Genomic DNA, 21985 nt, shown 5'->3' with positions numbered 1-21985 from the left:
CAAATTCCCACTGCTTGCTGTTCACTGAACTGCAAAATCCATTCTGTAAATGTATTCTAGTCAGTAAACAAAGCAGAAAAATCTGCCTTTTGTTTGGCCTCTTATTAGTTCCACAGATTTACATCTGCATGATCCTTTTATGGAGTCACACAAATGTAATAGACAGGTTGTGTATGACAATGTACTCTCTCTTATATTCAGTATTTCCTATGTGTTTTGTCAATGCTAATAACTTTTTGTGTTTTTTTCCTCAATAACTTTCCTTCTGAAATATATTTTATTTAAGATTAAATAATAGTTTGCCTTTTCTCAGTCACATATACCTTTCTGAAACATTTACCATGATGCAAATATTACGTATATATATGTTTTAAGGTTCACCAAAATCTTTTCAGCAGGTCTTGATTATGAAGAGAGGGTAAAAAATACACTTATTTCAAATAATTTATAATAAAATAATGATTGTATAGTACTGGGAATACAAAGCTTAAATTTTTGCATATATTTAATGTAAAAAATTAAAATATCTGAAAAGCACTTCAAATTGGCTCCTATGCATCAATTTTTCATGAGTTATTTATCAATGGCAATTTTAGAATTAAAATGTTATGTACTGTTCTACTGTGGATCAATAAAATAATAAATATAGATTTATGAAATAGATCATAACAAGGTATGAAAGAAAAAGACTATTGAACTTGATATATTTTCCTTAATTACAAATATGTATATACCCACTTTTAAAACATTCCATTTTGTGAGGTAAATATCAGAATTTAATAAATCTATAAATACATACAATTTTCAAAGTAAAAGTTGAAAAAGACTGAATGAATCATATAGGCCCTGATCCTACAAACACTAATGCACATGCATAACTTTACTCACGTGAGTGTATTAGCTAGTGCAAGGGTCGGCAACCTATGGCAGACAGCTCGTCAAAGTAATAACCCTGGCGGGCCGGACAAGTTTGTTTACCTGCCGCCTACACAGGTTCGGCTGATCGCTGCTCCCACTGGCCACAGTTCACTACTTTGGGCCAATGCGGGCTGCGGGAAGTGGCGTGGTCCGAGGGATATGCCAGCCATGGCTTCCTGCCGCCCCCATTGGTCCGGAGCGGCGAACTGCAGCCAGTGGGAGCAGCGATCGGCCAAACCTTTGGAGACAGCAGGTAAACAAACTGGTCCGGCTCGCCAGGGTGCTTACCCTGGTGAGCCGCATGGCAGAGTTTGCCAACCCCTGGGCTAGTGCATTATCTATTCTTGTTTTAAATTTCTCAAATTATGTGGCTTCACTAACTTACCCTGAGAAAATTTCCACAGTCCCATACATTTCATTATTGGGAAGATTTTCCTGATATTAAGCCTAAATTTAACTTTTTCTTGATAACTTATCCCATTTCTTGATAGCTTGTTTATACTCCTTGGGCTACCCTGTTAAATAAATAATGTGTGAGGAAAGCAAGGCCCTCGATTCAACTTGCTTGCAAACACTGCATCTGATTAATTCCAAAATTTTAAGGACTCGTCTGGGTGTCAGTTGGGAGAATCCTATTAGTTTTGGTGAAAATCAGAAAAATCTGATTTCTGTTGGAGGACGTGACAGGAAAGTAAGGCTAACAGAGTGCCCATTTCATGCTTCCAGCAGAGAAATCGCTCTAGTACCCCTTGCTGCTTCCTACACCTATTATAAGTGCAGCTTAACATGCTGCTCTCATTGGGTGTATGGCTTGGCCTTCAGAAGCAACAAAGCATGTGATCCTTTACTTATTTGAATATGTTGTCCTCAGTTACACTGAGATAAAAAAAAATTATAAGGAATATCAACTCTCATGCTTCGTTTCTTGTGCTGACTTACGTACTGATGTGTGCAACTCTGTAGTAGGAATAAATATATTTTTTGTAATGTCTTTGAGCTAAGAATATCTGAATGTTTTACAAATGGCAGTGAATTAAACTTCATAACGCTGTTGTGCGGTAGCTATTCCTATCCCCATTTTGCAGATAGAAGAATTGAGGCACACAGATGAAATGACTTGCAAGTCTGCGACCAAGAAAGAAACAGAACCTAAGTCTCTTGGCTCCCAGTGCTTTGTTTTAACTATTTAAGGCCTGATCTTGCAACTGGATATTGACGATCTGATCCTTGCATCCCTGCAGTCCTTCATTTATTTGCTCTGCTGATTGATCAGCCTTTCTTTGCTCAGCTGTTTAGAAGGGATGGGGTACCGAAAATGTTTTCTGCCCTGGCCAACAAAATGCCTAGGGCCTCTTCTAGATGTTCTAGGTGGGGAGAAGGGTCTACCGATGTAAATCCAGTTTCAGGATCTGAGCCTAAGTAATGCTGCCTTTCTGTGGACTTTTAACAATAATCCTAGTTGGTGCAGATGTGGGATAAGGGATTGCATCATATAGACCCAATCCTACAAACATTTAAATTGAAATCAGTGGGACTGCTCACACGTGTAAAGTGAAGCACGAGTAAATGCTTGCAGGATAGAGACCTATGTTTTTATTTTAAAAAAACGAAACCTAAAATGTTATGTTAGTATATGAGATTGGTTGCAACCCACAGACTGTTAGTTGGTATTACAGTCTAAAGTAAATTTAATTTTAAAAAGATTATTAAAGATATTCAGCAAAGTACTTAAATAGGCGAACAGTCCCATTAAATTCAGTGGAGCTGCTCATGAGTAAAGGTAGGCATGTGCTTTAGTACCTTTCTAAATCAGGACCTTATTAAAAATAGGGGTTTAGTTTATAGTAGTTCTTGATATGTAGGATAACCTAGGTAAATTATTTTAAAAGATGCTTATTTTTTCTCATGTATATCCAAATCCTTAACAAAGGATCACATCAGATTGAGACTAAACATGAGAATCTTTGGTGAAAAACCAGGGACATGGGAAAGGATACACTGTGCTGCAAACCTCTTATCCGCAAAAATTAGAGATGGGATAGACTCCACTAACCAGAGAATGATACTTTAACTCTTCAAATGTCTTGTACGCTTTGGTTTAATTGCAGGTAAATGAAATTGCATTTATAAACACCTTGGAAGCCCAAAATAAACGTCATGATGTGTTGTCCAAACTAAAAGAATATGAACAAAGACTCAATGAATTACAGGAAGAACGCCAACGGAGGCAGGAAGAAAAGCAAGCACGTGATGAAGCTGTTCAGGTATAATGTAACTTTTCAAGTGAAAAAAATAGTTGCAAAAATACAATAAAAGCAGCACATTTGCTCTTAGTTATGGTTACATAATGTATGAAAATTTTGATTTATCTCCTATACTAAATTACAAAAAAGCAAGATTCCAAAGATAGCTTCTTTATAATGCTTCAGGAAGTTAGGAAAAATGTGATTGTTAAACGCTGTACAGGGCTGTTTATACAAATACTGGATAGTAGGGACTCTTCTGTCTTCAGATTTTTAAAGAATTTAATAGTTTTCTTGTAATGGAATAGCAGATAGGTTTTAGCAATACTGAGGGCTTTATGATGAAAACCTGAAGATATTCAATGCAAAAACTGTAGTTAAATAGTCATCATATGAATACTATCTTAAGTATTCCAATTTTATAGGGCAACTTAAACACACAAAGAAAAAGCTTGTGTGTTCCTGGAATTCTGGATTTTTGACTATGCCCTTTGAATGCTAGATTTCTCTAGCCTCATAGAACCGCTGTTTGGCACTGCTTCCTATATTACAAACCAAAGCATAACTTTTTCTCTTATGTAAACTCCCTCTTCTTTCGTATACATCCTTCAGATCACCACAAGTATCTTTCACCTGTGAATCTTTAATCACGCTTCCTTCAGTGCTCACTTAATCCTGTGCAGTTGATAGTGTCAGTGGTGAGTAAGATTCTGTCTCTTTATGGAAAAACAGCTCTCGCTGTTTCACCTCTGATAACTTAGAGGGTCATGCTGAGACAACGGTAACTACACAGGAACCAGAAAACATACTTACCCCCTCTACCTTGATAGAACTTGGACTGATCACTCAAAAAAAACCCCTGGGTTCCCAAAGATTGTGTGGCTCACCACTTGCGAAAGAGACCCATTGGGCTGGTTAAATCCATGAAGAACACTTGTCCCTAATGATCACCTCCTTAGCTTTCCTCCTCATCTTCAAGGGATGATCCACTCCTTTGTGCCTGCAGCCTGTTTTTCTTTGGTCTCAGCCTGCTTTTGCTCCCTTGAGTACCTGCCACTTCTGTAGTCCTGCCCTGATGGGCCCCTCATCAGGGGCTCTAGGCCCCTCTCAGTCCCAGCTAAAGGAAATCCTCCAAGCAGTCTTACAGTCCCACATGCCACCACCATTCCTTTCTGTCCACGGATCCCTTTGCCTAACTAAAGACTAAAACCTTCAGCCTCCTACTGTGCTATTTCTGTGCACAGCACATTGCAAATACAGAAGGCTGTCTGATGGTGTGTTTGCAGCTCAGTGTTTCAGAAGACAATGAAAAGGTTAAATACTAACTTACCGAGCTGCTGCACTACACCAAAAGGCGCTGCTTCTGTTTCCCTGGAGTCAGCTGGAGATTCTCAGAATAGAGAGGACAAAGGAAGCTGGGTCATGGGACTGTGAGATGCTTTTGGTGGATTCCCAGGACCTGCGTCAATGGGACCACATCTACTCTGCAAAGCAATAGGGCTCGAACTCTGGGTCCCAGATTGACTCAGGCTTGAACCCTCCAGCCCCAAATAGTCCCAGGATCCTAGATCCAAGCCTGAGTCTGAGAGGTTTGTGTGTAGGCTGAAGCAGGGTTTGGGCTCCAGTCTGAGTCTGAGCTTACACTGCAGCATAGACATACCCTTATAGAGTTGTGTTGGGGAGGTCCAGCATTCGTGCAGTCTTTTCTGCAGTGCCCCATGATGCACTTTGTATATTTCATATGGCAGTTTGCACTTTTGTGCATTTATTTAATTGTACAATCACAGTCAAACATGCGGTTACTTTTCTTGTTTACCTTCTTTAAAAGAAGGAAATTAAATGCATTCACACAATGTTATTGAAATTTTATACACATACAAGTTAGAATAATCATGTATGGTTCCTACAGTAACCATAACCCAGCCACATTGCACATGTATATTAAGACATTAAAACTAACACCATATGTAGTAACACAAAATATTACAAATGTGGAAAGGAGGCTAAGTTATGGCTTCTGTTGTCATAATGACATTGAATTTCCTGACTTTTTATTAGTGTAAAATCAAAACCATAGATAAGTTGTTTGCTCTTAATAGATGTAAAGATTGCATATCCAGTACTTAAGTTACCATGCAAAATGCTTCTAGGATCATGCTCAAAGATTTTGGAGTTCTTTGAGAGGCTATTTTATTTTTATAGCATACAGTCTTCAACCTCTAAGAAGTATAGAATATACCCAAATGTTACTGTTACTTGGTCAGTCTTTTTTGAGTCAATTATTGAGTAAATAGTCTTTCATGTGCAAACAAAAATTTATACCCATTTACTGCCTATAGGAGTGCATATAATTGCACATTCAAATTATTATTTAGGTGGTTATATGTGTACATTTGTGAGCATCTTTGTGTGCAGCCATCAAGGCTTCTGTCTAGTGCATATCTGGTCCTTAGAGACTTTAATAATGGTAAAGTATGAATTCATACCATTGTTAATTTGTAAATAAAAGTGAGTAGTTGAAAATAACTTTTCTATCATTAGGAGCGTAAAAGAGCTCTGGAAGCAGAACGCCAAGCCCGGGTTGAAGAGCTGCTGATGAAGAGGAAAGAACAGGAGGCTCGGATTGAACAGCAGCGGCAAGAGAAAGAGAAAGCACGGGAAGATGCAGCACGGGAAAGGGCCAGGTACTTCTTACTATCTTGGGCCCTTATTCTGCATGGTGATCCATGCAAGTAGACTTGTACTCCTGTACAGATCACAATGCAGACCTGGGGCTTTGGTTATGGTATTTTTTGGAGAGTAATATTAGTAAATATCATTTATAAATGTTTTCAGATACAGAAATTAGGTGAATCATATTAATTATAAGTCCTTTCTCACAGAGTCCTTATTCTGTGTTGAAAAAGTGCTGTGTAAATTTGCAGTGCAAACTACATACATTATTATTTTATTAGAGTATTAAAATTTGCTGTACCATAAACTTTTATCACTAACAAGACCTTTTAAAAAATTGCCTTTTTCCTATTTTTATGGTTTGTCCATAATCAAAAGTCCACAAAGAGGTTTTTAATACAATAGCCATTTCAGCTGTGCAGCTCTCTATCTCTCTTGGGCCAAATTTGCGTTGGATGTATATATGAATTTTGACCCATTGAATGTAGGTCCATCATTATATTGTACACAAAATACTTTCTTTATGTTACAATCACCTTCTGCTTAAGTTATTAGTGTTTATTTTTGTTGTCTGAATCTTGTTCTCAGTCCCCCCCGATCCCCTTTCCAAAAGCATATATGTAAAATTTACGTTATGTTCTTTTTGTCGCTGAAGTTCATTGAAGATGATTGGTTTAGAAAAAAAAAACTTCATCTTTTCTGATATTCACAGCTTGAGGTCTTAAAAGCCATTTTAAGGAATATTCTAATCCAAGTAAAACATTCTGAATTTGTATTGATTTTTTCTACATCTTCCAAGAACATAAATTAATCTAATTTGACATCATATAAAGACCTAATATGCCATGAAATGGTTAAACATAATGTACACTAAGAGCAAGATCATCCAATCTGCTCATGACTCTTTGCGCCTTTCCTGGATTGCTCAGAGCCAGTATAGCCAGCTCTATGAAGCCTCTGTCATAGCAGTCGGGTGGAAGAGCCCCTTTGTGGTTTTCTTCATTTTCTTTAATTCCCAGAGGACTTCAGGAAAATTAGGCAGAACAGAGACGGGGTGATATTAGTTGCACCACTGTAGGAAAGGCAGTCCTGGTCCTTAGAAATTCTTGCTCTTTCCAAAGATCGTCCATTCACTCTCCTGTTGTGTTAAAGATTTCTTTCCCAACAGTGCAGTGTATCCAGACTTCAAGTCCTTTCTTTATCTGACATCATGGCTGTTAGATTTTGAGGACAGAATGTTTTATGCTTATCTGAGGAGATCCAGACAGTTGTTTGGGAGTCCAGGAAGTGCTATGCTGCTAGATAGAACTGATTATAAGAGGTTGCTCAAGTTAAAATCCTTTATCCTACTTTCAGTTCATTTAGATTTTTTTCTTGTCTCTGGTGTAATCAAAGCTATTCCTGACAACTGTGTTCATTCATCAAGCTGTTGTTTCTGTATACCATGTTATTATGTAAGGGACCACAATCTGGTGTAATGCTGATTTTTAAAAAGAGCTCCTGAGGCAATCCTGGCAATTACAGCCGATAAGCCTAATTTCAGTACCGGGCAAATTGTTAGAAACTACAAAAGAGCAGAATTATCAGACATGTAGATGCACACGGTTTGTTGTAAAGGGAAGTCGTGCCTCACCAATCCATTAGAATTCTCTGAGGGTGTCAACAAGCATGTGGACAATGGTGTAGCATACTTGGATTTTCAGTAAGCCTTTGACAAGGTTCCTCACCAAAGGCTCTTAAGGAAACTAAGTAGTCATGGGATAACAGAGAAGGTCCTCTCTTGGATCAGTAACTGGTTAAAAGATAGGAAACAATGGGTTAGAATAAATAGTTTTCACAATGGAGAGAGGTAACCAGCAGGGTCCCTCATGGTTCTGTCCTGGGACCTGTGCTGTTCAGTAAATTCATTAATGATCTGGAAAAAGGAGTGCACAGTGAAGTGGCAAAGAGTTCAGATGATACAAAACTATTCAACATAATTAAGCCCAAAGCTGACTGCGAAGAGTTACAGGGGGAACTCACTAAACTGGGTACCTGGGCAACAAAATAGCAAATGAAATTCAACATTGATAAATGCAAAGTAGTGCACATCGGAAAAAATAATTTCAGCTACACATATCTAAGGAGGAGGTCTAAATTAGCTTTTACCATCCCAGAAAGAGATCTTGGAGTCTCATGGATAGTTCTCTGAAAACTACAGCTCGATGTACAGCTGTGGTCAAAAAGGCTAACAGAATGTTAGGAACTATTAGGAAAGGGATAGAAAATAAGACAGAAAATGCCATAATGCCACTGTATAAATCCATGGTGTGCCCACATCTTGAATACAATATCCAGTTCTGGTCACTCCATCTCAAAAAGGATACTGGACATACTGGAAAACGTTCAGAGAAAGGCAGCAAAGATGATCATAGGTATGGAATTGCTTCCGTATGAAGAAAGACTAAAAAGAGTAGGCAGTTTAGTTTAGAAAATTGACAGTTAAGGCGGGGGTCTGATAGAGATTTATAAAAACTTGAATTGTGTGGAAAAAGTGAATATAGAAGTGTTATTCCTTTCCCAAAAAACAAAAAGCAGGTGTCATCTGATGAAATAACAGGTAGCAGGTTTAATACAAACAAGAGGAAGTAATTTTTCACATAACGCACAATCAGCCTGGGGAACTCATGGGATGTTCTGACAGCCAGAAATATAATAAAGTTTAAAAAAGAGCTAGATATGTTCTTGGAGGATAGGTCTATCAAAGGCTTTAGCCAAGCTGGTCAGCAATAACCCCATGCTAGTGGCAGCCCTAAACCTCTGGCTTCCAGAAGCCAGTACGGTAAGATGTGTGGAACTCTCAAAAATGGCACTGTTCTGTACGCTGTTCCTTAAGTGCTGATACTGGCTACAGTGGGAGATAGAATACTAGGGTAGATGGACCATTGGTCTGACCCAGTATGGCAGTTCTTATGTTCTTATATTTTACCATTCTTGCTTCAAACCATTTTTAAAAGATCTTATGAACTTGTACTCTCCCTTCCCAGGAGACTAATTATCCTTGATATTTGAGTTTTATGTTAGCCAGACTTAGGGAAAGGGCTTGTAGATTCAGTGACAGAGGGTAGAAAAAGCAACGAAGTCTCATTTCTAGTGGTCACTACCTTGGCTGCGACCATTTTTGGAGTAACAGACTCTGATGGCCAAACCAACTATATACCATATTCCATAAAGATTAGGCAGTACTTAGGCCTCACCCCAAGTTTCTAACAAAAGTGATATGAGATTTTTCATCTCAGTCAATCAGCTGTCACTGTCTGTCTTTTTTTGTAAAGCTTCACAAGTGTTTTGGGATTTTAGAGATAGTCAGGAACTGAGGGATGATTTCAGGGGCAGTTAATACTCTCACTTGTACACACTACCACTTATGTCAGTATAACTTATATCCCACAGTATTGTGAATAAGCGACATAAGATGCATCGACCTAAGCGCTATGTTGGAGGGAGAGCTTCTTCCACTGACATGGCTACTGACTCCTGCAGAGGTGGTTTTATTATGCCTGTCAGCATAGAGAGACAGAGGCAGGAGCATCTTTGATTGCTATACCACACTTCCCTACTGAACCTGGAATGGAATTCAAAATCCCAAGCCTCAGCTTTTTTCTGCTGTCAGCAAATATCTGTGTGTGCATCTCCTCCCCATCCAGTGGTTGGTCCACATAGGGGATGACGGCCAACTATTGCTAGCCATTACTCCATTAGTTCAAGTGGCAGAATTCTGTGCTGTGAAGCTATGATTCCAACCAAATCCAACAAGAATTTTTCTTATCAATCAGTTTGTTTTTTTTAAAAGTTAGAAATTATATCAAAAAAATTATTAAGAGTGTTAATGTTGCAAAGTGAAGCACTCAAAAGTTAGGAAATACTAGACTTAAGGTTGCCTGTACAACTTTAATTTGACCCCACTATGCCTTATGATACAGTCTTTTAATTACATACTATTTTTTCACAGGAGCCTATCCTCATTCAGTGCATCAGATGGGCAATGCACACTGGCTGAATAGCTATTTAATATTTTGTTTTATTCTTATTAGTTCAGTGTGTGGCTCCAGGCTTTATTAACTGCATGCTATTCAAAAGGGTTATTTTAAGCTAGAGAAAATACAGAGGGTCAAATCCTATTCTGTCCCCTTTGCCCATTTCCATGGTAGAAAGTGGGCAGAAAACTGCCCTAAAAGAGCTGCTAGTAAATAGAGGAACCTTTACTTAGAGGAATTCTCTGGTGGCATAGAGCCAGCATACCAACTCTATGCCATCCATTCCTCGTTCTCCTCCCTTGGGATGGGAAGAGGTGTGGCCACAGCGTTTTGCAGTCCGGTGATTTGGACTGATAGAATGGCCTTTAGGGGGCACTGCACCTGGCATATGTTAGAGTAGTCCAAAGGTTTCTCTAACATAAATCAGTCCAAACATGAGTCCTGCTGCCATGGTTCAGGGGAGTTAGTTTGACTTTGCCACCCTCCCTCTTGGATTCTAGTATAGTTCAGTGGGACCCAAGGATGTGGCTTGTTATTTTGCTGCTAGAAATACTTGAATCTTATACTAAAAGACTTAAAACAGAATGGAATGGGTCATTTTGGAATATCTACTTAACTTTTCTTCAAAATCCACTCATTTTGTGCATCTGGTGGTGATTAAAGCCTTCTTATGAAAGGGGTAGTGTATGTAAAAGTGCCTATGAAGAGACCCTGTGCTCTCATGGTTCATTAGCTTGATTCCCAGTAAGGCTTTAGATGCAATTTCTGAGCATTTTATATTCCAAAGAGATTACATCCATAATATGAAAAATTCCACTTCTGTCAATAGTAATCATACAACTGTATTGCTGAGCATAATGATATACAAATATGTTTTACATATGGACCAATAAGCTATGCAAGGAGTAATATTTATGTTTTGTATGTAAGGGGATTGAGTCTTAGGAATTTTTATCTACATTAAAATATTGATTCAAAATCCATAGTGTTATCTTTGTCTTAATTTTGATGTCACATAGAGGAAGAAAACAAATATGTTCTCTAAAATAAGTTCTGTTGCATAATTCGTTTTGGACATTGTGTTCTTTGGTTGTGTAGTGTGAGTCAGGAGTTCTTTAAAGCCAAAATCAAGATGTTCTAAAAGACTAAAGTGCAGGTGTTGCTTATGTACCTCAGGGAGATAGTACATAAAATACATAATTTGTCTCATCGTCATACCCTTTCCCCCCCATGGCAATTGGAGGAGTTCACTTACATTTTCTGAAAGAACGATTGTGCCTAGTATTCACTGTGAGCCTTGTTCTCCCTGCCTGTATTCCTATATTTTCTGTGCTTTTTTATTTTTTAAATTTGGGTTTATGCAAGCCTTCACCAGAACTAGCTTATTCAGTAAAGTACTTCTTAATATTTTACTTTTCATTTTTCTTTAATAATTTTTCCCTTTCTACTTCTGCTGTTCACATTATTTTTATTTCAGAATATCTGTTGTTTAATTTTTCTCATTAGAGAATGTGGCAGGCACATTCAAAAACAGGAATGCCCCCAAAACAGCAGGAAGATGTTGGTTTCAGATTACCATGACCATGTCTGATTGGGGTTGATCTTGTTAGCGTTGAGTCTGATATTTCTTTAAGTAACACTCTGAGCTGTCAAGATCTAGGAAGACCAACTAAAATCAATTACCCTTTCAGTAATTCAAAATTGTTTACATAAGAAGGTTTGCCACTACCTTTTTGGAATGACTGACTGTTTTGCTGAGAGTCTTACAAGTCCTTCAAAGCACTGAACTTCAGAGGAGATTCAAGTCCTCCAGGGCTGCTCCAGCAGCTAACAGGTTATTTCACCTTGAATGCTCTCATAAAATATATTGTATGCAGTGGTGTAGCTGTGTTTGTCCCAGAATATCAGAGAGACAAAGTGAATGAGGTAATGTGTTTTATTAACTTCTGTTGGAGAGAGAGACAAAGATTTGAGCTTACATAGCACTCTTCTTCAGGTCTAGGAAATGTACTCAGTGTCATAGTTAAATAGAAGATGGAGCAGATTGTTTAGCGTAAATGGTTAACACACATTTCAAGAAACCAAGATGAAGTGGCCTATTAACAACCCTTCTGTCATAGAGAGGAAAGGGGGAGGGAACTTGGGGATAGTGGTTGTTGTAATAAGCCATAAATCCAATATCTCTGTTCAGTCCGTGTTTCCTGTATGGCTTCCCTCTCCAACTGTACACCTCTAGATGTCATCTACCACCCCACACTGAAACCCTTATGGGGCATCATCAGACAATTGCAACCCACATTTGATGGGGCCATATTGTGAAAGAAATCTTTCCAGAACCTCCTCTTCTGGCCTTCAAACAACCTCCAACCTCTCCATCAGAAGCAAACTCCATGCAGACGAGGACATACCAACTCAAAGTGTTACCAGACCTTGCTAGAACAACAGATGCAAAACCTGCAGCCATATCTCCATTGTTACGATGATCAACACCCTCCACAATACACTTGTCAAGATACATGGGTCCTACACATGCCTGTCACAACATGTGGTGTACCTCATCCAATGCACTAAATCCCCCAATAAAAACTGTGTGGGTAAAACAATACAATCATTATGCTCTCAATTGGGCTCTCAGAAAAATGATAAAAGACAAAAATACCATATTACCTGTGGGTGAACACTTTTCAAAATCACTCTGTAATTGATCTCTCAGTCATCCTCAAAGAAAAACTGAACAACGCTTTCAAAAGATGAGCCTGGGAACCTCTTCTGTCAGCATAGGCAGTGTCTGCACTTAAAATGCTACAGTGGGGCAACTGCAGCCATGCTGCTGTAATATTTCAAGTGTAGACAAGTCTTAAGACTATTTGTTAACTACAGGTCTCTCGCAACTTACACACATTTAACATGCGCGATTTCAGCTTTATGCTGAAAGGCCTGGAGTCCGGGAGGGGGCGTGGCCTCAAGTAGAAGAGACGTGGCTTCAAGATTTAAAGGTCCTGGGACACCACCTGTGGCTTGGAGTCCCAGGGCCTTTAAATCACCCAGGGGACTCCCAGCTGCAGAGGTGGCTGGTAGCCCCTGGGGTGAACTAAAGGGCCCGAGGCTTAAGCCACAGTGGAGCTCTAGGCCCTTTAAATGCCGGCCCCAGGCTGGCTGCCAAAGCTGCGGGCAGGATTTAAAGGGCTCCTCTGCGCTCCCCACTGCAGTGGGAAGCCCTGTGGAGCCCTTTAAATCCCGCCCTCAGCTCCAGCGGCGGAACTGGAGGGCATTTAAAGGGCTCCACCGAGCTCCTTGCAGCGGGAAACCTGGCAGAGCCCTTTAAATCCTGCCCACAGCTGTGGTGGCGGGGCCAGGGCCAGCATTTAAAGGGCTCCACCGGGCTTCCCGCCACAGGGGGAAGCCTGGTGGAGCCCTTTAAATCCTGCCCACAGCTCTGGCGGCGGGATGGGGGGGAATTTAAAGGGCTCCACGGGGCTCCTCGCAGCAGAGGGAAGCCTGGCAGAGCCCTTTAAATGCCCCCCGCCCGCCCCATCCCCAGAGCTGTGGGCGGGATTTAAAGGGCTTGGAGTTTTGACTATATGCGGTTTTCGCTTTACGCGATAACCGCGGAATGGAACCCCCGCCTAAGATGCAACAGACCTGTACTTACGCTAAATAATCTATTCCATCTTGTATTTAGTTGTGACACTCTGAGTATCTTTCCCAGATGTGAAGAAGAGTTCTGTGTAGGTCGAAAGCTTGTCTCTCTCACCAGCAGAAGTTGGTCCAAAAAAAGATATCACCTCACCCACCTTGTCTCTCTCCATCATCTCCAGGGCATTTCACTTTGTCCTGCTACTCAGCAGGGCAAGAGTGAGCTTTGAAATTTTTATGAAAGCATTTGGGTTCAGCCTATAAGAAAGGGGATAAGTCCAGAAACAAATGCTCACCTCTTGGTGTGCAACATATTTCCTTCAACCCAGTCTGGACATCCTTGGACCTTTGTTTTATTTCTATTTTATGTAGCATCCCTCAGTTAGCTGTAGTTGTGCCTAGGTCCTTGGTTCAAGTACATGAAATGTGCAGTTACTAGAATTGATTCCATAGGTTTTGTATTGTGTGTATCAATGTATTAGATGCATAATGGATTTAAGTGCCTTCATTGCTGAGTATAGCCAAAGCTGCATGCATTGTGCTTCCATGACCTCTTTTGGCCCCTACCCAGGCTTCTTCTCTTTATACAAACAGTAACAGCAGCCAACTGTATTCTAATTTATAATTAGGATTTGAAAATTCCATTTTCTGACTTGCTATTGGCAAGTCGGAAATTTGCCCTGCTGAATTGTGACCTTAATAATCAATTTCTGCAGAATTTAAGCTTTGTTCTAAAAGAACAAAGTTTCTAATACTTATGGTTTCAAAGATAATTTTCCAAATATGAACTGATGAGGCACTGTCTTCTAGATTGTTAGCTCAAGTGCCTGTGCTCTTGCTCTTGGCTTTCCAAAGAAGCAGCAGCAGAGTGAACTTAAGACTGGACAATTTCACTTAACTATTCGGAACCCTGCAGGGAGCAGTGAAACTGTTGAGAATCATGTCACTTTTACACTGTTGCTGATAGTTTTTACAATCATCAGTACCAGAGAAAAGCACTGGAATATTCATGGGGCTGCAGGCCAAAAAGAAAAAAAGCAGGGGAGATGTAGAGTACAAGAAACCTTTCATTCCCTCGCATCAGTAAGCATCGCCTTCTTGCATGCAGATGGAAGCAAAAGTGACTTCAAATGCATTAACACTCACTAGCCAGAGACTGAGACTAAAGATGGGGCCACCTAGTAGCGTTTAGAGATAGCACCTTTTATTTCTTCTCAGTGGGAAAGGTAGGTTCACCAGGGCTTTGCGCATGGGACTTGCTTGTGGGTCTTTCATGCATCTTACATGTCATTATATGGCTAGTAAGTTCAGTCCTCTGGCTAGCAGTTGTCTTGTAAATTCCTTTATTTACAATATGCACTTACTACTTATTGCTTTGATCAAGAGTATATACGAAACAGCAAAAACAGCAGTAAAGCTTAATTTGTAGAACTTTAGAAAGCTGCTGTGATCAGACCTTTAGCCATCATCATTTTCTATCTCAAGCATTTCCCCCAACTGTTGTGTGACTCTGATTGGCCTTGTCTGCACAACACGTTTTGGGGAAAGTCACTAGTGTATTACTCCCTGTTGTCTCTTCACAAGGGGTAGCGACAGTGGAAGTGCTAGTGTAGACAGGACATCACATTCATTAGTGTTTTTTACCACCCTGTCATCTATACCTACTCTGAATTGGACTGGAGTGGTGTCTGCTGTTATGAGACCATCAAGATTAAATGCATCTATTATTTTCAGTAATTAATCTAGTTTTTGCTGAACTACTTTTATCTTCCTCCTGAGCTACTTTTATCTTAAATGGCAGTTAACGCCTTCTCTGGTTTCTTTCCCCGTCTCAAATATATATTATAACTATAAATGTATACTTCATACCTTTACCACTTCTGCTTTAATACATGTTCTCCTTTGGTAGAGATCGAGAGGAGAGGCTGGCAGCTCTCACTGCAGCTCAACAAGAAGCAATGGAGGAGTTACAGAAAAAGATTCAGCTGAAGGTATAAAGGGAGTAATAGTCTTTCTAACTGAAAATACATTTCTATTTAAAATAGAATTTCCACAAAATTATTTTCTTTAAGTACATTTTATTTAGCGAAGTCATTACAGTACAGCCATATCATACTCTGAATTTTGCTACTGTAGTTCAGGTGTTTTAGCTAGACATCTGACTTATGAAGATGGGTCTGATTTTGCTCTCATTGACACTGTAAATCAGAAATAATGCCATAGAAGTCAATGGAATTAATTAGTGTAAACCAAGTGTGGGATCAAAGTTAGGTCTAAATTATTTTGTACTTTTGAAGAAAGTCAAAATAATTTTGAATTTCTAATCATACTATTAAAATGAAATTCTTACAAAATAAAAGTCTTGGTTAAAAAAAGTTAAAACTGATATGTACAGTTTGGTGAAAATAGTCTACAACCTAGGGTTACATAGAAAAGGACGTGGGAAATTATGCCATTTTATGTGTCTTCTCAAGTGTCAGTAATGGAAGTATGGCATGTTCCTTCCTCTTCACTGCATAGAATATGGTCCCAGTCCTGCAACTAGATCCACTCAGAGGTCTGTCAGTTTCACTGTATCTCTTCAGAAGCACAAGGATCCAGTCATGTGGAGTCAGTTGTAGAATTGGGAATGTTAGGTAGGATGCTGCAGTATTGCAACACAGCTTGTGAAACTCCTACCTTATGAAGAACCAAAGACCAAATGATAAGAAGTTTGAACATATCTATTCTATTTTGAGAGGCCTAAAGATTTCCAAAGTACTAGGTGCTATTTTTCAAGTTCTGGTGAACTGAGAAAATAAAACCTTTATCAAAGTCACAGAATATTAGTAGTAATAATAGCATGATAGGATTACCTAGTAGTCTCTATCAGGATCTGGGGTCCATTGCAGTAGATCTATACAGTCGTATAATTTAAAAAAACAGACTGTTCTTCCATCTCTAAGGAATTCTCTACTGTTGATCCCACTAATTAAGAAGCACTCTCGCTACACATGCTCCTATTGTGAAATGCCATTCTTTCTCATACAGTTGATGTTTATAAGCTAATTTCTGGTATTAGGTAATATACAGATTTTGTGCCATCCTTCTTGTGGTTGATAAAGCATTGTTTGAAAGGGTCTAGAGACTGTAATCCCTATTACAATCTAAATATTAATAATAAATCATTTATACCTTTTTAATTGATGCCATGTTGCTTTCAGTTCATCAGACCAAGCACAATTACACCAGTAATATCTGTATGGTACTGGAAGTTGAACTGATTGGATTCTGTCTCAGAGTTCTTCCTGTGGAAAAAATACAACATGAGCTCAGAAACTAAATGCAACCAAAAACCATTGGACTAGATGTACAAAAGATGATGAAGTGATGCGAATCTACATAAATAACAGTATAGTGTTAATATTGTAAATTATAGCAATAAAGAGTAACACACTTAAAATGCATGTGGTGATACAGCCTGTTGCATCCTTTTTGGCATTTTGGAAGGTATTGTACATAAGTTTCAATTTAACTTTTCATCATCTAGAACTAGACAGTACTTAATAAACCTTGGTGTTTCTCAGCATTATTCATTTCTGTTTATTTTTATTTGATGTTCTTTACCATTTGTTGCTTTATTTAGCATGATGAAAGCATTCGGAGACACATGGAACAAATTGAACAGAGGAAAGAAAAGGCAGCTGAATTAAGCAGTGGGAGACATGCTAATACTGATTATGCACCTAAACTTACACCATATGAACGAAAAAAGCAGTGTTCATTATGCAATGTTTTGGTAAGTTGGACTGAAGGAATGCTATCAAAAGTAATGGGCCTAGCTAAGGTTTCAATCTACCAGTTTTGTTGTGGTTTGTAGGCATGAATATATTGGAAATGGAGTACTACCCCACCATTCTCCCCCTGCTTCCTCGCTTTTGTGAACAGAGTAATGATTAGAGCTCTGAAATTTAGCAGATTTTGTGGGATCTTTGGCATTGCAGTTGCATTAGGTTGTTGTTCCGTTGCACTGCTAAGTCAGGCAATGTCCCAGAAACAGGGACAGAGAATCATGTAGCCTAGGGCACCGTTCACTGAGCTGGAGCTAGGAGGTCTGGTCTCCCCTGTACTGATTGCTGTTGATTTTTCTGTCTACTGTAGACTCCTTATCATTGAGCAGGGGCTTCATAACCTACCCCAGAAGTCAGTCAAGCATCATTTCTTCATTTTATAAATAAGTTCACTGAAAGATTTTATAAGGTCACTTCGGAGAGAGTTGAGAATAAACCCCCAGTTTTTATCATATCGTAGACCTAAGTCTTGTCCACTTAGCCATACTGCCTGTCAGAATGAATGTGCCAGATCTATGTGCTCATCTATCCTGTCTCTAAACAACCACTATTCTAACCACTAATCTAGCCACTATACCACACTCCCTTCCCAGAAACTGAATAGAAACCAAGATTCTTGATCTCTATCATTTTGCTGTTGTCTAACAGATAATTGTGCAACTTGCTGGCAAAGTGTATATCAATTCCCTCTCTATAGGTAGATCTAAATAGAGGATAACAGTTCCAGGGGTTGAGATCTATGCGGGAGATTTTATGGTCCAGAGTTCAAACCCCGCTGACAGTACAAATAGGTCTTCCTTCTGATTGCATACGATGGAATTTGTTTTTCCAAGTTTTTATTTAAAATCGGTTTATTTTATTCATGCAGTGAGAAAATACCCTTAAAACAGGTTTTATACTTAAAATCATTGTAATGGGTCAATTATGGCACAACATAAAATGAAACATAGATGTTCCATATTTTAATTATTTGCCAATATTGATTGCTTGTGTCATTCACTGGCAAGCTTGAAGATTAAGAGGTGTGGTATTGACATTTACAAGAACCCTTCTTTCTGACAAAGTAAACAGGTGTTCATGATTGTACACATGGCTATGGAGTAGTCTCTGCATGTATGTTACCGGGGAGGCTTGCATAGTTTCTGTGGACTATAACCCAGAGACAAGGTGGGTGAGGTAATGTATTCTATTGGACCAACTTCTGTTGATGAAAAAGACACACTTTCAACCTACTCAGAGCTCTTCTTCAGGTCAAGAGCTCTGTGTAGCTCAAAAGCATGTCTCTTTCACCAAAAGAAATTGGTCTGATAAAAGATACTACTTCATCCACCTTCTCTCTCTAATATCCTGGGACTGACTACAGTGCTGGCTACAACAACACTATAAGCACAGAAATAGTTCAGTGGCTGGATGCCCTGTGTTGGTTTACGTATCAGAGAGAGACACGCGGTTCTTACTCTCAGTACCTTGGATCTTGCTACTGCTTAGTAGACTGCAATGTCTGTGATTCATATGTGGGCTAAACATGAGCATTGCTCTTAACTTATTAGCTGAATTCCAGTTTGTATTTCCAAGCCTCCGCTACACCAGACAAAGTTGGTATTGTCACCCTCTTGTGCTGTCCCTAGAACATTTGTATCATACCTCATGTCCAAACAGAATTATTTCAAATAGTGTACAGGCATTTACACCATTTTTTGGAATAAACTTGCTTAGAGCAAGAATAAACAGCTTGGAGTCCTCCACTATGCCAGTCTCTACTAGAAGCAGTGCAGAAGTAAAGGTGGCAATACTGGAACCCCCACCTACAATAGCTTTGTGACTCCCTTTTGGGTCAGGACCCCAGTCTGAGAAATGCTGAGTCTTAAGGCAATGTGTCTCAAACTTTTTTTTTCACTGACCACTTAAAAATTGCTGAAGGTCTTGGCAGACCCCTTAATGATCTTTCCAAATGTTGTTTGTACTGTTTAACTAACTATTGTAAAGCAGTTTGGATAAAAAACACTATATAAATAAAACCTTAATAATTAACGTTCTTTTGTTCTACAAATAAAAGCACACAACTCATATTTTAATATCAGTAGTCTTATTTTTCTAATGCAATGGATGTGCCCTCTCTCCCCTGCCGCAGCAGCCCCCAAGCTGGGGCCGGGAAGGAGAGTGATATTTCCCCCACCACAGCAGTCACAGAGCTGAGGCTGGGAAAGAGGGCTGGCTCTCCCTGGCAGCCGCAGCCCTGGAGCTGGGGAAAGTCACCTCTTGCTCTGGCTGCTGCAGCCCTGTATATCCCAAATTCCTCCCACCCCCTCTTCTCACCCCACTGCCCCCTCCCACCTACCCCCTGCGTGGCTCCACACTAATTCCTTCATTCTCTTGTGTGCAGCTGCCTAGCTGTGCACCTTAGAGAAAACTATCCACCGACAGACAACCTGACCTTGCAGACCACAGTTTGAAACCTCTGTCATAAGGGCTTTTTTTGTTACAATACCATGACATTTAAGATTTAAATATCTGAAACTGTGAAATTCAAGATTTTTAAAACGCTATGACCCTGAAATTTACGAAAATGGACTGTGAATTTGGCAGGGCCCTAATCGTCATTTGTTCTCATTCCAGATTTCCTCAGAGGTGTATCTTTTTAGCCACATTAAGGGGAAAAAACACCAACAAGCAGTGAGAGAAAATAGCAGCATCCAAGGACGAGAGCTTTCAGATGAAGAAGTGGTATGTTTTATAAAAGTTTTTAATATTAATATAAATATTCTTCTGGTTTACAATGTCATCTGAAATGTAATATTTTAAGACAGATTTGAAAATTCTCACAGAACTAAGAACATAAAAAGTCAGGCATCAAAAATAAGATGTACTATTGATAGTAATGCTGACTTTTTTTAATACGGAATGTAAAAAAAAAAAAAGAGAGAAAAAATAGAACATTCAAATACAGTTATTCCAATGAGGGTCATATAAATAGATTTCCTATAGAAAATGATGCAATGTATGTAAATTGACTGTTTTCTAATAAGGTATTTTTTTCTATCCATCTAACGCAGTGGTTTTCATCCTAAGGTCTGCGGACTGTAGAGGTCTTCAGTCTATGTCTAAGCTTTCCAAAGAGGTCCACACCTCAATAATTTTTTAGGGGTCCGCAAATGAAAAAGTTGAAAACCACTGATCTAACCTATCCCGTACTTATCAATGTGGTATATGAGTGCTTTACTAGTGTCTTTTATATACAGTAAAACCTGCCAAGAGCAACCACTCATGGGAGTTAGCAAAAGTGGTTGCTTGTAAGAGACATAGATACTGTGGTGAAACTGCATCCAAAAGAAAAAGACATAACCTCCTTCCCAAATACACATGATAAGCACACTTGACAATTGTTGGTATCTGTGACTCCAGCAGCTGCCAGGAACCCAGCAAAATCCGTAGGTTATAAATACGAGAAACAAGCCATGGACTCTTCTTTGCAATCTGGAAAGCTGGTATAATTTCCACCGATTCCTCTGCTTAATTCCCTCATATGTAAAATTCACTTTAGTCTTTTCTGGGTTGAGTATCATCAACATAGTTTGTAGAAAGACAGAGCAAAGCCACTCAAGTGCAAAACTGTCAGTTCCTGCTAGGGTCTGCAAATGTGTTGTCTGCACCTCCTGGTCGAAGTGCTGAAGAGAGCAGTATTAAATTGTTTTTCCACAACATTCTTGATGATTTTCCACAGATATTAGGGATTCAAGATGGGACAATAGTTATAGAGATTCCCCTTATCAAGTTAATGGCTTTTTAACAACAACTTCAAAAGAACTGGCACTTCGCTGTCTCTTAAGGAGGCATTGAGAAACAACTTTTTTTCTTTTTACAGCAATTCAGAAAGCTATGCGGTCTACAAGAGAACAATTCTAAATTGTTGTGTGATTTATCTCCACTGCCACAGCATGGCAGACCTGGAAATACAGTGTTATGTCAAGGTGCATTCTGTGAGAAACAGTTCAACTGACACGTAGCCTTAAACTGTGTCCATCTGGAGGATATGTGAATCAGCCACCTGGTGTTCCCATCTCATATTTACTAAGAAATACTGCTTAATCTGGGTCTCCAGAGCAGATTCAGATTTGACTTTAGTGTTACAAAATCTGTTTCCAAGCTAGGTGCACCAAATGTTTCCACCCCATAGAGTTTGTTTATTTTAGAATGTCTATTTATTTTGCCATTTGGGGAGGCATTTTATGTGTGCATATCTGCAAGCACATACATAATTATATATTTGTTGATATTTCTATTAATTAAGGTAATTTTCTTTGTATTTTGTTTTTCACAGCCTGTAGCAGGTTTTTCTCTCTCTTTTTTTTTTTTTTTGCAGGGAAATGTATAAGTTTCCAAGAGCTGCAACCCACCAATATGGCTGTCTTTGGAGAAGGGATCATTGTAATTACAGAGAAAGGATTCTCTGGAGAAATACATCTTGGTGGATTGCAACTCACCTGTTTCCCTAATCACAGGTTGAGGGTTCTCTAACTCTGTATTTTCTGTAATTTTAAGATGGCTATTATAATGGGAGTGTTTTCTCTTCCTGTTTGGATGAAATTGATTATTGGGCAGTAGGTGTAACCTAATTACATCAGTGGCAGGCTTCCTGCTGGGTCCAGAGACTTAGAATGTGAGCTGTGAA

The 21985-nt window shown here is 39.2% G+C and overlaps 1 protein-coding gene across 5 annotated transcripts in view; it reads left to right on the top strand.

The window, feature by feature from the left end:
- SCAPER (S-phase cyclin A associated protein in the ER) overlaps positions 1 to 21985 on the top strand; it is a 362895-nt gene that overhangs the window by 116684 nt on the left and 224226 nt on the right. For all 5 annotated transcript variants that reach the window (XM_030579108.1, XM_030579106.1, XM_030579104.1 and 2 more), the window contains 5 exons: positions 3027 to 3182; positions 5703 to 5845; positions 15396 to 15477; positions 17112 to 17264; positions 19933 to 20040. In XM_030579108.1, coding sequence (XP_030434968.1) covers positions 3027 to 3182; positions 5703 to 5845; positions 15396 to 15477; positions 17112 to 17264; positions 19933 to 20040 — 642 coding nt within the window. The remainder of the gene's footprint in view (positions 1 to 3026; positions 3183 to 5702; positions 5846 to 15395; positions 15478 to 17111; positions 17265 to 19932; positions 20041 to 21985) is intronic.

Source organism: Gopherus evgoodei, chromosome 10, assembly GCF_007399415.2.
Source record: "Gopherus evgoodei ecotype Sinaloan lineage chromosome 10, rGopEvg1_v1.p, whole genome shotgun sequence".
Classification (NCBI taxonomy): domain Eukaryota; kingdom Metazoa; phylum Chordata; order Testudines; family Testudinidae; genus Gopherus; species Gopherus evgoodei.
Note: the sequence above shows the minus strand (reverse complement) of the source record. Positions and strands in the feature narration are given on the sequence as shown.